At 47.8% G+C, this 18,626-nt stretch overlaps 1 protein-coding gene across 5 annotated transcripts in view; it reads right to left on the reverse strand.

Moving 5' to 3' along the window:
* The window catches only part of CARD14 (caspase recruitment domain family member 14), a 160,442-nt gene that overhangs the window by 72,902 nt on the left and 68,914 nt on the right, over positions 1–18,626 (reverse strand). For all 5 annotated transcript variants that reach the window (XM_073684112.1, XM_073684109.1, XM_073684111.1 and 2 more), the window contains one exon: positions 11,445–11,558. In XM_073684112.1, the coding sequence (XP_073540213.1) occupies positions 11,445–11,558 (114 nt within the window). The remainder of the gene's footprint in view (positions 1–11,444; positions 11,559–18,626) is intronic.

Genomic DNA, 18,626 nt, shown 5'->3' on the forward strand with positions numbered 1-18,626 from the left:
GGCGCGTTGATGGTAGCGGCGCCCGGGTTAACCAGGCCTTGCGACCAGGCCTGGGGCACCTTAAAGGCAAAGGGCACCGTAAGAACGGCGGCACCCTGGGTTATTCGGCCCTGCGACCAGGCCGGTGGCTCCGCGGAGGTAGGGGGTGCTGTTGGAATTGCGGCGCCCGGGTGTACTAGGCCTTGCGACCAGGCCGGTGGTATTTCCTGCTTGGCCACGCTCGAGGTCGAGGCGTGTGATGTCACAGGGGTCACGGCCGTGGTTTCCGGTGGAGGCCTAGTCGGCGGCGGTGACGATGCCGCGACGGGCACGGCAGGGGGAACTTCGGGCTCTGCGACGGGGAGCTGGGGCAGGCACGCGGTTTCCCGGCTCGGGGTAGAGACGTCCCCTTTACCTGCCTCCATCCGTTCAGCTCCTTTCTCGGCGCCGTCTCCGGCCTTGAGTCCTCCTGCACCATCCTCAGAGGCGGTCTGTCTCCTCGTCTCGGGTGGCGTGCTCCGCTGACGGGTTTCGGTCTGCTGGGCCATCTCTCGGCTCCACTCCGCCAACGTCTCTCGCTGTACCCGGGCCATCCTCCATGCGAGGCTCTCCAGCGCAGTCTGTGCACACTCCCGGTCTCGGGGGAGCTGTGCCAGGACCTCCACTAAGCCTAGTGGGGTCGTTGCTTGCAGCAGGCTCCTGACCACTGGGTCGGTGCTGCCTGACTCTCCCTCCATCTCCGGGTAGGCTCTATCTGGACTCCCCTCCAGACTTCTTGTCTCCGGGTGCACTCTCTCCAGACTCCTCCAGGCTGCACCCATCTTCGTTCTTTTGTTCTGTCTCCGCCCACATTGAAGGTGGTCCCGGGGCAACTTTGTGATTGTCAGTTCCAGGGGCAGTTCTCTCACGCTGATGGACACTTCCAGCATCACAGTCTCTGTTGGTGGGCGCGGTTTCCGCTTTTGGCGCCATTCTTCGACCTGGCCCACGATGGGAGGTGGCCTCTTGCCACCCTCTGGCACGCCCATAATGGCGTCCGCTCTTCCAAGGCGGGAAATCTTTGGAAATGGCGGGAATCGTCTTCCAGTGGCGGGAAAAAGCTGCAAATGGCGGACAACCGGCGGGAAACGACCTGTGATGGGGTCCGTTGGCGGGGACCCTTCGGAACCGGCGGGAGACTTCTTTTTGAGGTAACGGTGAACTTTTCTTCAGGCACGCAGTACCCGGTTGTTGCGGGCACGTTATCCTGCCGACTACGCCAAAGTTGACGCGCCCCCTGGGCCAGTGTTGTTTGGGGGATACCCGGAGCCGGATCAGATGGGGGTTGTAGTCTCCGAGTGGCGGTGACCCGGTCCGTGCCCAGGGTGTCAAGCTCAGTGTGTGGCAGTCCTACAGATGTTGCTGGATGTTCTTTAGTGTCGACTACGCCACCCGTTGATTTGCGGTCACTACGGCCGCCGCTGCAGCAGGGTCCGCTGAGGCTGGTGGTGTGTGTGCAGCTCAGGTAGTATAACCCCCAACAGGAGGGGTATAGCCTCAGGGGGTCAGGTGTAGAGGATGGTGGTTGTGGAGGTGCAGTGAGGATGGTAATGAGACTCAGAGTCGGGCTGTGCAGTTCAGGGTCTTTACTTACTGCTGTTGTTCTGGTCACTCCGGCCTTGAGTGACCGCCCGAGCCGTGCTGCGTCCACCAGGTCCTGGACTCGGCCAACTCCCAAGTAATTCTGGAGCGTGATCCTGAGCTCCCTTTCTGACGTTCCTTCTCTCTGGCCTTCCCCACCAGGGATCCACCTAAGTCCGGCTCCCTCGGGCCTCTTGTTGGTAAACCCTTGTCTCTGGGTTCCCTGACCCTATTCCTGGTCTGCCTTCCGGGTGGATTTAGTGGGTGGTCGTGGCAGATCCTGCCCACGACCTCCGGTCTCTGGCTAAGGATTAGGGCCCTCCACCAGCTTGGGATCCGGTACCCTTGTGCCAACTCTTCACCCGCTGATCTAATCTTGGGTTCTTGGAGTTCTCTCTTCTCCCCCTCTGGGTCCTTCTTTCTCCTCTCTCTCTCTCTCTTGGCCTTGGAGCTGGCTGAGCTGCTCTGCTTGTCGGACCAAACCTCTACAAAAGACCCTGTTCTAAGATGGTTCCCACCTTATATACTCCCTCTATGTGTGAGCTCAGGTGACCAGCACCCAATGAGCTCCTAGCATTACCCAGACTGCTCCCCCTATCTGCCCCTACACTACTGGGATGTTCCACCCCCCTCCCACTCCAGCCAGGGACAGACACTGTCGTACCTGCACATTTCTCTAGTGGGAGTACCATTGGTCTGTCCCCCGGAAATGGGATGTATGTAGTGCATGCAGCCTACTGAACTCAGTTCCACACTCCATCCTTACCCGGGAGTGGAATACCACACCTCTGGGTTGAGGTGTAATACCCCTGTAGCAGCCGAATCCTCAGGGTGCTACAGTTGCATAACCAAAATCTTTTATAAAGCTCAATTAAGCAGTGTTTGAGGAAACATTCTAAAGGGATTGTCCCATCTCCTATATTTACGGCATAGCTACCGAATATACCAGAAATGTACACTCCTCGAAACTGAAATTGCAACACTAAGAAGGATAAGTCGTGGCATTTTGAAAATCACAGGATCACTAGTAATGCTAATGAAATACAAATGATGAAAAAATGGAAACAAAGTTTGCAACGCATCTTGATATATTCAGTCTCAAGTATGAGCGCCAAGCTGCATGTTGCTCGTGCTACTATGAGCAGCCTGCGTGGCCTAAACATGTTACCATGGCCTGCATCGTCTTTGGACTTGTCTCTCATCGAGCACATCTGGGATGTCAAACTTGGACAAAGTCGTGGGCCAACCAGTATACAGTATAATGGGCCCCACAAAGTCCTCCATACAGAATAATGGGCCCCACATAGTCCTCCATACAGAATACTGGGCCCCACATAGTCCTCAATACAGAATAATGGCCCCATATAGTCCTCAATACAGAATAATGGCCCCACATAGTCCTCCATACAGAATAATGGGCCCCACATAGTCCTTCATACAGAATGATGGGCCCCACATAGTCCTCCATACAGAATAATGGCCCCACTTAGTCCTCCATACAGAATAATGGTCCCACATATGGGGAGTTGGTGTTGAGGGTGAAATAAAACCACCCTGCAGGCTAGATTTGGCCCATGGGCCGGAGTTTGACACTTGTGGAAAAACCCATTGTCATGAAAACAACACCCACTCTTGGGTCAGACCTTGCAGCTCTCTGGCGCCCCCTTATCCTGCTGGTCAAACACGGTATTGACAGAGGATAAGCACGGGTGCCGCTGCTCTAATTTATGTCAACTATTGCGGCACGTGATGTGACAGGACGTATATATACCACCAGTTCCTTCCAGGAACGTATATATACCTCCGACCAGCCACCCTCAAACCACAATATCACATAAATACTGGTATACTGCCACCACCGATCGCTTAACAGGTGGATCGGGTACCTGGTAGGTAACGTGAATTAGCGAGTGAGGAACGTGTTTGCTCGACATAGGACAAGAAGAAAGAAACTGGTAAATAATTAATGATTTACTCCCAAAAGGGGGGCAGTGTTTACAAAATATATACAAGATATTATAAAGGAGACAATTTACATGTATGCATAAACAGTTATTAAAATAAAAGGGATAAGTAATAGCAAAACCTGCTTCACAAGGTGATGGTCTCAGATTCTGTGGGGGGGACGGCTCCCCGGAAATTAGAGGTGATTCTTCTTACGCCGCATGATGTGCGTGCGTTCGACGTCCCTAAGAAGAATGACCTGAAAATGGCCGATTTGCTTTTTAGTAACAGGGCCAAATTATTAGGAACCGCCCATTTTGTCTACCTCACACGGGGGCTCGGTTTTGTGAAACCGCCCAGCTGCATAGAACATAGAAACCTTCAGATTTCATATCTTGGTGTGGGGGGGTCCCACATCCAAGATGGAGACATCATGTTGGCCGTCACTAATTTTCATGCAGATGGATATTAAACAGGACCTCTCTATGATGCTCAGAAGCTAAGAAACCAATTCCTCGATTTCTGGGGGTATCTCAGTTATGAAAAATATATCATTGTAACCAGGCAGATGTGAACATTCCAAAAATGTGTTCCCTGGATTAGTAACCGTCATGTGCGTTTTTTAAATTCTACATTAACTGTACAAGCTTTTAAACAATGGCAATTTTGGAGGGAATAATCTAGTTTGAGCTAGAAGCTGTGCTACACTGAGAGTTTACGACGCTAATAAAAATTCTTAGGGTGGGGGTCAGCACTGCAGTTCTCTATGTCTTCTTACAAATGGATAGGGAGTGGGGGGGGGTTTTCTTTTTTAAAAACATCTCTCATTTTTAAAGCTCGGGCAAAAATACCTTTTGCCTGACACCTCCCCCTTTTAGACTGCGCTATGGAGGTAGGACCTTCTGGTACTCCTCCAAGCGTATGTCTGGAGGCTCCCCTCGCCGGGACAACCCATTGGCATTGCCATGCTCGCTGCCCTTGCGGTGTTGAACGGTAAAGTCGTACTGCTGGAGGGTGAGGCTCCAGCGTAACAACCTTCCGTTGGCACCTGACATGGTGTGCAGCCAACTCAGGGGGTTGTGGTCAGTCACGACAGTGAAGGGGCGCCTGTACAAGTAAGGCTGTAAGCGGTTGAGGGCCCATACAATGGCCAGGCACTCCTTCTCTATGGTGGAATAGGCCACTTCCCTCGGCAGCAGTTTCCGGCTTAGGTACAACACGGGGTGTTCTTGGTTCCCCGAGTCGACCTGGCTGAGTACAGCACCGAGGCCAAACTCACTGGCGTCGGTCTGTACTAAGAGTGGCCGTGTGCCGTCGACCGCCTTTAGTACAGGAGAGCTGCTCAGGGCAGTCTTCAAAGCCCTAAAGGCCACCTCGCATTCATCCGTCCATTTGACGGAATGGGGTAGGCTCTTCCTGGTGAGGTCTGTCAAGGGCTTCGCAAGGCTACTATAGTCCTGCACAAAGCGTCTATAGTACCCTGCGGTGCCCAAGAAGGACTGCACCTGCTTCTTGGTCCTGGGGGTGGGCCAGGACACGATAGCGTCCACCTTCCCAGGCTCTGGCTTCAGAGTACCCCCACCTACCCGGTGCCCCAGGTAGTGGACCTCGTTCATTCCCATCTGGCACTTTCCCGGCTTGATGGTCAAGCCCGCCTGGTGAATGCGCCCGAGCACCTGCTGCAGATGCTCGAGGTGATCCTCCCAGGTGGGACTGAAGATGGCAATGTCATCCAGGTACGCCACTGCGTACCTCTCCAGTCCCTGGAGCAGGTGGTTGACCATTCGCTGGAACGTGGCAGGGGCATTTTTCATGCCGAAGGGCATGACCGTGGATTCATACAATCCGAAGGGGGTGATAAAGGCGGACTTCTCCTGGGCCCCGGGGCTCAAGGGAATCTGTCAATATCCCCGACTCAAATCCATAATGGAGAGATAGCTCGCGCTGGCTAACCGCTCCAGCAGCTCCTCAATGCGTGGCATCGGTTGTGCGTCAGAGGCGGTGATAGCGTTGAGCCCCCTGTAGTCCACACAGAACCGGGTGGTCCGGTCCTTCTTAGGCACCAGGACTACAGGTGAGGCCCATGCGCTCTTGGACCGCTTAATCACCCCCAACTGCAGCATCTCCTCGACCTCCTGGCGCATGACATGCTGCACCTCGTCGGAGATTCGATAGGCTGTCCGGCGGAGTGGGGCATGATTCCCGGTGTCCACTTCATGGACTGCCACTTCAGTCCTGCCAGGCTGGTTGGTGAACACTGCTTGGAAGGGTTTCAGCACTGCTTGCATCTGAGACCTCTGGTCTGCGGATAGCAAGTCGCTTAGCTCTACATCCTCTAGGGACCCGCTGGCCTTCGCTTGGGCGAGCATGTCCAAGAGGGGGTCATCCTTCCCATCCTCAGGCAGGTTGCAGACCGGTAGGACGCAGGTTCCACGTTCTTGATGAGCCTTCATCATATTAACGTGAAACGCCTTCCGCCTACCCCGCTCGTGGTCAAGTGTGATCACGTAGGTGACCGGGTTGAGCTGTTGGTGAATGACGTACGGGCCTTCCCAGGCCGCCTGAAGCTTGTCCTTTGGTACGGGGACCAGCACCCACACCTTCTGACCCACCTGGTAGGTCCGTTCTCGGGCGTTCTGGTCGTACCAATGCTTCTGGTCAGCCTGGGCTTGCGCCATGTTGTCATGCACCAACTGCGTCAAGGTCTGCATCTTGTCACGGAAGCGCATGACATACTCCACGATGGACACTCCTGGGGAGCTCGGCTCTTCTTCCCAGAATTCCCTTATCAACCCAAGGGGTCCTCGGACACGCCTGCCATACAGGAGCTCAAAGGGGGAGAACCCCGTTGAGGCCTGTGGAACCTCTCTGTAAGCAAATAGCAGGTGTGGGAGGTAACGCTCCCAGTCGCGACCCTGGGTCTCAACCAGCATTTTTAACATCTGTTTGAGGGTACCGTTGAATCGCTCACACAAACCATTGGTCTGTGGGTGATACGCGCTCGATACCAAATGCTGCACCTGCATTTTCTTACATAGAGCCTCCATTAAGCGTGACATGAACTGAGTCCCCTGGTCGGTAAGCATCTCCCTGGGAAATCCTACTCGCGAAAAGATGGCCAAGAGGGCGTCCGCCACCTTATCCGCCCTAATTGAGGACAGGGCTACTGCCTCCGGATACCGGGTAGGATAGTCTACCACGGTAAGGATGAATCGTTTTCCAGAGCTGCTGGGTATGGCCAGTGGTCCCACAATGTCCACAGCAATCCTCTGGAAAGGCTCCTCTATCACTGGCAAAGAGATCAGGGGGGCTTTGGGGGCCGGCCCTGACTTTCCCATTCTTTGACACGTGGTACAGGATCGACAGTAGTTCACCACATCTGTCCTCATTTTGGGCCAATAAAAGTGATGAGACAGCCGGGCCTTGCTTTTGCTGACCCCCAAGTGTCCAGCGAGTGGAATTTCATGGGCGATCCGCAACAACTCATCCCTGAATGGGTAGGGGACGACCAGCTGTCTTTCCCTCAGCCACTCCTGTTGGGGCGTACAGGGAACTGTCTCCCGGTACAACCTCCCTTGGTCCCAGAATACCCTCTCCTTATCCGACTCGGAGGTGGGTTTCTCCGCGAGGCTCCTTAACGTCTCCAGGCTAGCATCTGAGTGCAGAGCTGCCTGAAACTCATGGCTGGAGGAAGCCAGAAGTGAGGTTAAGGCCACGTCCTCACTGGGACCCTCTGGGACCGGCTCTGGGTCCATACCTGATTCAGTTATTCCTCTGTTCGAGGAAGGTCCAGAAGGCAGGGCGTTACTTGCGTTCTGGGCACTCTGACTGCGGGTAACAGCGGCTATATAGGCCGTCTCCCCGGGGAATAACCCCGTCTCATTAGCCTGCGAGGCCATGAGAACTACTTCTCCATCATCCTCCATTACCTCAGGCACAGTGCTACGTATGGGGCAGCGACTATCAGCCAGGTCACCATCTGTTGTGACACTGGTCACTGACACAGCACCACCTGCGCCATGGTCCTCGTGCCTCTCCCCATTACCCTTGGCACTGACTGTTGCTCCTGCTAGGGGATCCTCAGCAACATCACCCCGCAGAGTGACATGGCTGAGTTCTCCTGCACCTTCCAATACAACAACAACATCATCATCATCATCATCATCATCATCATCATCATCATCAGGTAAAGCCTTGACATTCACATTATCAGCATTAACCTTACCAACCGTATCAGATCGGGGAGGGGTGTCAGGGACATAATAAGCAAACATCCTCCCCAAATCAGTTCCCAACAAAACATTTGCAGGTAGGTTTTTTGATACTCCCACTTCCTTCACCCCACTCCCCGCACCCCAATCAATAAAAACCCGGGCCATGGGCAAGGGGCATCGGACGCCCCCAATCCCAGTGACAGTCAGGGTCTTTCCTGGAATAAGCGCTTCAGGGGACACCAGTTCGGGTCGGATGAGGGTTCGTTCGGCCCCAGTGTCCTTGAGGCCTACAGTGAGAGTGTTCCCCACCCTGACAGACTGAAAGTTTTCACAGGCCCTCCCAACCGGCCCACCCACCAAAAGAACTGATGCAGTAGGCCCGGGGGCCTTGGATGGGGGGTTCTTCCTCTGCTTCTCTGGGCAAGTGGCGCTGAGATGACCAGTCTGGTTGCAGGAATAACACCTGTGGGCATCGGATGCAGGCAGGGCCTTGGCAATGGGAAAAAGGCCTCCGGAAGGTCGGCTGGCAGGGGCAGGGATGGTGGTTGATGGCTTACCCCCTTTCCAGCTGGCGACGACCGGCTTCCGCACCTCTGGTCTCCGGTTGGCCTCGTAGGTGTCTGCGATCTGCGCTGCTTTATTGGCATCAGGTGGCTCCCGATCCATCACGAACTGCCGTACCTCAGTCGGACACAGATGCAGGAACTGGTCTTTCACCATCAGGTCCTTTAGCTGCTCAAAGGTGGTCGCTGACAGTCCTTGGATCCACTGCTCAAAGTTGGTTCTGAGCCCGTCTACCACATCACGGTAGGTGTCCTGTGGTCCACGTTGGAGGGTTCTGAATTTTTTCCGGTAAACCTCCGGAGTCAGCTGGTACTTTTTTATCAGGGCCTGCTTGACGGCCTCATAGTCTCCATCCTGCTCTCGAGGGAGGGAAGCAAACACCTCCAAAGCTTTTCCTCGGAGCCCTGGAGTCAAATATCTTGCCCATTGGTCGATGGGCAGCTGATACTGCCTGCAGGCCTTTTCAAAGCCTCGCAGAAATGTGTCCAAGTCCCCATCCTTTTCCATCACAGGGAAGTGCTCAGGACGAGGTTTAAAGCAGCTGGCACTGTTGGACTCACGGGTCTGCGTAGAGGGCGACTCCTTCTGAATCCGGGCTAGCTCCAGCTGGTGTTGTCGGTCAGCTTGTCGCTCAGCAGCCTCTCGGTCAGCTTGGGCTTGTCGCTCAGCAGCCTCTCGGTCAGCTTGGGCTTGTCGCTCAGCCCGCTCCTGGAATTTCAGGATCAGCTCCAGTCGTCCATCATGATTGTCTGTGGCGAGCTCCTCCAAGGCCATCTGCAGGTGGGGGTCCACACTACCCTGGTTGCGGGTATGGCTGGCAATCACTGGTTGGACCCCGGCAGCAGCACCATCCGGGCCTTGGCTGGCCGCCCCCTCATCAGGGCTCTGCTGTCGGACGGGCTCTGCAGCATCTTGTAACAGTTCAGAAATCATTTGTTCTTTGCTTTTGCCGTGGGGGTCAATGCCTTTGATTATACATATTCCAGTAAGAGTGTCCTTTTTCTGCTGGTGATACCAGGACTCCCCAACTACGACCATGATCACCAAAATAAAAATAGAAAAGAAAAATCGAAGAAGGGTAGGGGTAACTGCTACACATACAGTATTGTCTCAGATCTAATAAACACTGAGTTCGATCTTCAAAACTTTTGTTCAAGTTTTTAGTGAGAGGAATGATTGCTCAAACCAGATCACTAATGTCCTATGATCCCACCGCTGCCACCAATTTGTCATGAAAACAACACCCACTCTTGAGTCAGACCTTGCAGCTCTCTGGCGCCCCCTTATCCTGCTGGTCAAACACGGTATTGACAGAGGATAAGCACGGGTGCCGCTGCTCTAATTTATGTCGACTATTGCGGCACGTGATGTGACAGGACGTATATATACCACCAGTTCCTTCCAGGAACGTATATATACCTCCGACCAGCCACCCTCAAACCACAATATCACATAAATACTGGTATACTGCCACCACCGATCGCTTAACAGGTGGATCGGGTACCTGGTAGGTAACGTGAATTAGCGAGTGAGGAACGTGTTTGCTCGACATAGGACAAGAAGAAAGAAACTGGTAAATAATTAATGATTTACTCCCAAAAGGGGGGCAGTGTTTACAAAATATATACAAGATATTATAAAGGAGACAATTTACATGTATGCATAAACAGTTATTAAAATAAAAGGGATAAGTAATAGCAAAACCTGCTTCACAAGGTGATGGTCTCAGATTCTGTGGGGGGGACGGCTCCCCGGAAATTAGAGGTGATTCTTCTTACGCCGCATGATGTGCGTGCGTTCGACGTCCCTAAGAAGAATGACCTGAAAATGGCCGATTTGCTTTTTAGTAACAGGGCCAAATTATTAGGAACCGCCCATTTTGTCTACCTCACACGGGGGCTCGGTTTTGTGAAACCGCCCAGCTGCATAGAACATAGAAACCTTCAGATTTCATATCTTGGTGTGGGGGGGTCCCACATCCAAGATGGAGACATCATGTTGGCCGTCACTAATTTTCATGCAGATGGATATTAAACAGGACCTCTCTATGATGCTCAGAAGCTAAGAAACCAATTCCTCGATTTCTGGGGGTATCTCAGTTATGAAAAATATATCATTGTAACCAGGCAGATGTGAACATTCCAAAAATGTGTTCCCTGGATTAGTAACAGTCATGTGCGTTTTTTAAATTCTACATTAACTGTACAAGCTTTTAAACAATGGCAATTTTGGAGGGAATAATCTAGTTTGAGGTAGAAGCTGTGCTACACTGAGAGTTTACGACGCTAATAAAAATTCTTAGGGTGGGGGTCAGCACTGCAGTTCTCTATGTCTTCTTACAAACGGATAGGGGGTGGGGGGGGGTTTCTTTTTTAAAAACATCTCTCATTTTTAAAGCTCGGGCAAAAATACCTTTTGCCTGACACACATTAAAATGGAAATATATTGATATGCTCCCAGTGCGCTCCTGGGCTAATTTGTTTCTCGTGTCAATGCTTAATTTTTTAGCAACAGCACATCAAAATACTAAAAGAAAGATATTTTATTGTTGTTTTATGACCTATACAGCCATACCTCTTGTTTTATTAGTAAAATCGTCACGACACGTACCCTCTAAAGCATACTTGTCCTTTCACATAAAACTTGGACAAAAGCATGGTCTTGCTGCCTTCATTTGCGAAAAAATTAAAACTTCTATTTGTGCCAGCCTAACATTTGCAGAGACTGTCCCTATTCTTATGACTGCAATGTTTGCAATTTTACAAACAGGAGAGATTACAGCCAGATTATATATGAATTGCTAGTTAATTCAAATTTTGACTATTTACATTTTTTTTTTCATACTTTTATATTTTGGGTTAAATATTCACTGAACAAAAATATATATGAAAAACATTCAATAAGAATTACAGGAAATCAACGTTCAGGTTGTCCACTGTGCTTTCCTGTGTGACATCAGAAGACATTTTGGACATAGGAAATAGCCCCAGCAATTGGGAACTGCAGCAATGGGGATTAAAGTCAGTGCACCCGGTGTGGTGTTTATGCATTAGTAATGTAGAGATAAAATTATTCTCTGGACTGGAAAGTTGTATTAAAGCATGAAAAAATAAATATACTTACCAGCTTTTCAGATGCCTCACCAGCACTAATTTTCTTTCTGGCTGTCATTAGCTGAGCCATTAACACTTCTGAATCTGGTAATGTCTCATCTGAACACGGATTTTGTCCATCCACCTTAGATAATTAATACAAAATAATCAGCAAAGAAATAGGGAATTTACAAAAAGCATTCTCATGTTAATGAACCTCATGACTGCTACACCAGAACTTGTGTTTTTGAATAAATACTTAAGCAATGACTATTTTTTATGTTATTATACCTGGCATACCCACATTGTCTTTGATGCAGAAGACGTTTCAGAAAAACAGCAGTTGTGTTTCCCTTAAAAGTCTTTTTTGAGCCACCAGAACAATGGACTGGCCACTTCTTTCTCTGCTTCACAGCTTTTGAAGCCTGAAACGGTTAGAAGAAGTTACAAACGCCAGAACATATGCAAAGATAGTTGTTTTGACATTGTTGTGTATATGTTCATTTGCTATGGTGTTTTTTTAGCGCTTTTGCCAAGGTTTTGGGTGGAATCCCCTGGAAAAGATGTCATGTGCGCATACCCTGTGATATGGGGAAAGGAAAGACTCAATGCACACAGATATGACACCTAATATCAAAACAGGAATACAACATTTAATTAATGCAATGAACACACATATCAATCATAAATCCATTTATAAACAATAGCCATACAAAAAAACATGACAAATTAGTGCAATGCTGGTTCAAACAATAAAAGGTATATTTTAAATAATAAATGGAGAACAAGCAATAATTGTTTATCCTCACAACAGGCATAAATATAAGAAATTGTGTCCAGTTTGTGTATTGGTACCAATATAGCGGAGGAGGAGCGATACAACCAACTATATGCGGAGAGTGCTATCAATCCCATACATGACTGAGATGTATATGCAAAACGTCAAGACTCCAAGTGTCCCTGGAGGAGAGTATCGTAAAGAGAGTAAGTCTCAAGATTACTCACTACACCATATTGAAAAAGCATCTATAGATGGTAGCCAAAAGATACCTATTGGGGTAAGAACCAGCGGTCATCTCACATGCTGATGAATACCAAGACATGCTAGAAGCCTATTATATACCATTACCTATCCCAGAGGGAACCCAAGTACAGAGAATAATTGTGTCAAGTGTATGAGGAAGGATAGGAATATGGACAGAGCCATGATGCGATTTCGTCAGGACAGGTCATGTATTGGAGGGTGCGTACGCCTATATATAGTAGAGAAGCAAATAGCATGATTGATTACCGGTGTCGAGGTGCGGTGCTCCAGGCGGAAGGGGCAGTTTGGATATCCATCATGTGACGAGTGTCACATGATATTATCCCAAGGTGCATTGCACAATGCTGCATAGAAGATCCAGTGCTCCGAGAGGAGGGGGGCAGTTCAAATGTCAATCATATGGCGAGTGTCATATGATCACATCCCAGAAGGCATTGCGCAGGGTGGCACATGCCCTGGAGGTGAAGGATGTATAAGTGAGGGCATCACCATTTACCCAAAAACAGTCCAGTATACAGCCCAATGCAGAACAGAGCCATCTATTTGGGTAGATCCCAGACATCTATATGGCAAAATTCCTGAATCACAGTAAGGTATACCATGATGGTTGCAGCGACTGCCTCATACAGCAACGAAAGTTGCTGAAGAGGCAAAAAACAGAGTCAGTCTGCAAGTCACAATTAGATAAGTAGAAGGCAGGTCCATCAAGGGACCAGCAAAAGCATAGTGGTATATGTCTGCAGAGTGAACATAAAAAAATGTAAATTTTGAAAGTCAAGAATTATCCCCACAGTGAGCATATGTGTCCAGGTCCACATGGACACATATGCTACTCGGAACTCATGTAATGACATAACGTCCGATATAACAGGTCCGTATCGGTTAGAGGGTACAGATGTGGGGAGTTCTGATTGGCCAGGAGTCAAGGATCATCCAAGAAATCCGGTGTAGAGCAGTGCCTCGTTGAGACCCAAGGGAGCATTAAAATGAATATCCATCTTGACTCCATGTGTGATAGCTGCTTCTGATAGCTGCCACCTCTGTCGTTATTAAAGATTTTCTGATTCCATTCGGTGCTGTAGTCCTTAATGAATCTAGGTGTAGGATCCTGTATACAATTCCGGGATACCTAGAGTGAGTCCTCACTGTGTGCCTCAGCATTTTGGAAGGCCATTTTACCATTCTTTTAGGATAGCCCCTAAGACTTGTAAAATCTGTTGGTTAATGATTTGGCTTGTACACAGAAGTCGTCATCCCTGGTGCAGTTATGTCGGATTCTGAGAAATTGTCTGATGGGCACTCCCCTCTTGGTATGGGGTGGGTGGAAGCTGTGGTACTGGAGCAGACTGTTGTTAGATGTCGGCTTACAATATAAGTCTGTAACCAGCCGATTGCTAGAGATAGAGACTTTCAGATCTAAAAGTGTCGCAGCACTTACCAAAGAAAACATCGTCAATATAATGCTGCCAGTATGACACACGTTGTTGAAAGACACTTGACTGGTGTACCACGGTCTTCTCCCATCATCCAAAAAAGATGTTGGCATATGCCGGCGCACAGTGAGCGCCCATTGCCACACCTGAAACAATTCTGATTCTCCAGTTTGTCAAGAAAGAAATTGCACTGATTCTGTCACTGTGGCCAATATTTGAGTAGAGAGATTCTACGTCACAGGTTACAATAAGCGCTTGCTCAGGTAGAATAATCCCACAGCAGATCTCCATGAAGTGGGTGGAGTCCCTGTAGTCAGTTCATTCTCTTGTAGGAGATCAAGTAGGTCTCTTAAGGCCTGGCGTTCATCCTCAGGTAAACTGAGGATGAGTTCTGGTTTTCTATGTATTATTTGGAATACCAGTCGTCTGTGTGGGGTCATCCTGGATGGGGTTTGAAGGTTAATTGTCTACCTGCGTTTTGTGTTCCGATTGTGTTGGAATGGTGATGTGTGGCCCTTGTATCTTGACACCCGTGTGGGTAGAAGTCTTGCACCTGCCCTCACGTCTGGTATGTGCACATACCCTAACTCTTATATCAACAGGATCAAATCAGCATTTATTGAACAACAGCAGATGATCATAAAGCAATAAATAGGATTTGCTATACTATGTGATCACCGCAAGGCAAAATGGGGAAGCCCGCCCGGCTGTGCTCGTGGTCAGGTGAGCTTTCTCCAGCTGATGAGGTCTTCTGCAATGTGTAAAATGGAGGCAGCCATTTTTGTCAATTAGAGCTAAGTGAATCGCAAATTGTTCAAATTCACCAGGTTTACAAAATTCCTAACAATTCAACACAAATTTTATTTCTAATATAAATCAATTTGCTCATCTCTCATAATTAGATACAGACTGTGGAGTGTGTTGAGCAGACTAGACATCAAACAATATTAGGCTTAACTCAGCAACATCAGGCTAAAAGATTTCAGCGCATGCTAATCTTGCCATACATATTAACGTGTATGGAAGTCCCGGAGGCAGGCTTTGACTGGCCCACAGGAGAACAGGAGAATCCTCCAGTGGGCCCCTGTGCAAGAGTAGGCCATCACCCTCTTTAATGTTTAGAGATTGCTGGAACTCACAAGCTGTACAATTCTCATTTTCACCGGCTGTAAACTGAATCCTAGAAACTTTAAACCCCTTCACGACCTAACGATTTTCCATTTTTGTTTTTTGCTCCCTTTCTTCCCAGAGCCATACCTTTTTTATATTTCCGTCAATATGGCCATTTGAGGGCGTGTTTTTTGCAGGATGAGTTGTAATTTTGAACGACACCATTGATTTTACCATATTGTGTACTAGTAAACGGGGGAAAATTCCAAGTGCGGTGAAATTGCAAAAAAAAGTGCAATTCCACAATTGTTTTTGTTTTTTTTTATTTACCATGTTCACTAAATGCTAAAACTGACCTGCCATTGTGATTTCCCAGGTCATTATGAGTTCGTAGATACCAAACATATATAGTTTCTTTTTTATGTGGTGAAAACAAATCCAAAATTTGTAAGAAAAATAAAAAGGAGCCATTTTCCCAGATCTTTAGCGTCCGCATTTTTCGGGATCTGGGGCTGTGTGATGGCTTATTTTTTGTGTGCTGAGCTAATGTTTTTATTGATATCATTTATGGGGTATGGGATATGATGTTTTGATCGCCTGTCATTGCATTTTACTGCGACCAAAAAAACCTTAATTCTGGAGTTTTGATTTTTTTTTCTCGTTATGTCGATTACTGATCTGATTAATTATTTTTTAGTTTTTATTTTTATATTTTGATAGATGAGACATTTCTGATTAATTATTTTTATATTTTGATAGATCAGACATTTCTGAATGCAGCGATACCAAATATGTGTATTTTTTAGTTTTATTTTGAATAGGGCAAAAGGATTGAACTTTTATATTTTTTTAAGATTTTTTTAAAAAATGTTTTGTCTACTTTTTAGTAGAGATGAGCGTTGTTCTACTCGAACTGTTCGCCAATCTCAAATTCGAGCTGTTTTGGGCGGTGTTCGAGCCGTTCGGCGAACACGAACAATTTGAGAAAAATTCGGCTGTTCGAGGTTATGTTCGATAACTGTTCGTGCACCAAAATCATAACTGGATTTTTTCTCAGTAATGATGAAAATTAATGTTAATACGCAGTTTGAGCGTACAGCGGGGTGGGGGGAGGGGCAGGGGATGGATCTCTGCAGGAACAATGAAGATCTCCATTTTTTTTTTCTCTTTCCCGCATTTACAGTGGGGAGGTGCAATCTGTCAGCCTATCAGCAGCGCACACACGGAGCGAAGTGCTTTTTTTCACACAAGCAAGGGCATGTGTCATTGGCAGTGTATGTCACATGTCCGTCCTTGCCCTATAAGACCAAGCCATTTTCCCCATCGCCACCATTTTCTCACTGATGCAGCTGCGTGTTAGACGGCACCGCTGTTGCTGTGTGCGCTATACCTTGTTAATTTCAAGCCAATTTTCGCACAAATCTACAGATAGCTTGGGAGTAGGGAATAGTTGTGATTGCAGTCCTTTTAAGGACTAGGTTACAGCATTTCCTACGACTTTTATCAGGCAGGTCTGTGCTCTTAAATAGATAGGTTGTGGGAGTAAAGACTAATTGTAATTGGAGTCCTTTTCAGGACCAGGTTACATCAGTTCCTATCAGTTTTTGCCAGGCAGGTCTGTGCCAGTGCTGTGCAAGTTTTTTTCACAGCATTTGGCTGAATCTAGCAAAGCTAATCCTTTTTGGCCTATTGCAGAGTGTGTTAGTCAGTGGAGTAGCCTGTGTTGCAAGATATACCACCTGTGTATAGAATACCAATTTTTTTACTGCACCTAGTGAATTCTATTAGTCCATCTATACTGACCTCCATCAGGTTGCAAATTGAATATAATTTTTTTCTGCATCTAGCTCTGAAAAAATATTGGGCTTCTAGCTGTGTGTGGGACTTGTTGTATTAGTCCATCTATACTGACCTCCATCAGGTTGCAAACTGAATATATTTTTTTCTGCATCTACCTCTGAAAAAATATTGGGCTTCTAGCTGTGTGTGGGACTTGTTCTATTAATCCATCTATACAGACTATAAAACCAGGGGAGGAGTCCTGAGGAGATAATTTGCATATTCCCACTGCATTTTGGGGTAAGTGAAGAGTCTCCGCGAGCTCAAAGAACACTGGATTTTGGCTGTTGGAGCTGAAAAGAGGACATCGGTAAACCGCGCGCCTACTGGCGCGCGCATTTTGAAGCTTTTTTTTGAAGCTTTTTTCACTGTTTTCAGAACATTAACAATAAGAACATGGAAGAGTCCAGGAGCCATTTGGTGAGCTGCATATCCTGCTACATGTTCACAGACTTGCCAGTGGAAAAGCCAAACTTCACATGCCAGAAATGCAAGCTTGTGTCCCTGTTGGAGGAAAAGTTGCGAAATCTAGAAGAGAGGTTAACTACCTTGAAAATCATTAAGGAAGGTGAAGAGTTCTTAGACAGAGCAGAATTATCTCTTCATGATTCAGAAAGAGAAGAAATTCGAACTGCACCTGACGAAACAGAGGAATGGAAGCATGTGACCCACAGAAGCAGGAGGATCGAGAGGCAGTCAGCACCCATACTGCTCAGGAACCAGTACCAGGCTCTCACGCAGGAAAACCATGAAGAAATACAGCAAAATAAGACTTTGCCAGCAATGAATAACCTTGTAAGCCCTCAGAATCCTCCTGGATGGAAAAAGAAGAATGTTGTGAAGAAAAAACGGAGAGTGGTGGTCATGGGGGATTCCCTGTTAAGAGGAACAGAGGCCGCTATCTGCAGACCAGACATAACCTCAAGAGAAATGTGCTGTCTTCCAGGAGCAAAAATTAAAGATGTGTCTGACAGGATATCAAGACTCTTCAGACCTACAGATCACTAGCCATTCCTGCTAATACATGTGGGGACAAATGACACCGCAAGAAAGGACCTGGAAACCATCTGCAGTGACTTTGAAGACTTAGGCAAGAAAGTGAAAGAATTGGGAGCGCAGGTGGTCTTCTCATCCATCCTCCCAGTGGATGGCCATGGAACAATGAGGTGGAATAAGATTCTACAGGTGAACAACTGGCTACGTCGATGGTGCCGTCAACAAGGATTTGGATTTCTGGATCACGGAATGAATTACCTATACGATGGACTACTTGCTAGAGATGGGGTGCACCTTACGAAGACTGGAAAACATGTATTTGGAAGTCGCCTTGCTACACTCATCAGAAGAGCTTTAAACTAGAACAATGTGGGAAGGGAAGCAAAAGGCCAGAAAAAGCCATACAGCTGACAAATACTATTGAGATCTCTGCTACTGGAAGTGGAAAGGAAGAACAAAGACAAAACAATTTAAATAATAAAAATATGGGAGGAAGAGAAACCAATCACAAACTAAAATGTTTTTATACAAATGCACAAAGCATGGGCAACAAACAAGGAGAATTGGAACTACTAACGCAGGAAAAGGAATATGATGTCATTGGAATCACTGAAACTTGGTGGGACGATACACATGATTGGAATAAAAGGCTAAAAGGATACAACTTATTTGCAAGAAACAGACTTGATAAACGAGGAGGAGGTGTTGCATTGTATGTTAGAAAAGCGTATATCTGCACAGAGATTGAAGCTTCAGAGACTGGGAGTTCTGTGGAAACTGTTTGGGTAAG

The sequence above is a fragment of the Phyllobates terribilis genome, unplaced genomic scaffold, assembly GCF_046119375.1.
Source record: "Phyllobates terribilis strain yellow unplaced genomic scaffold, ASM4611937v1 Scaffold_5__5_contigs__length_657084704, whole genome shotgun sequence".
NCBI lineage: Eukaryota > Metazoa > Chordata > Amphibia > Anura > Dendrobatidae > Phyllobates > Phyllobates terribilis.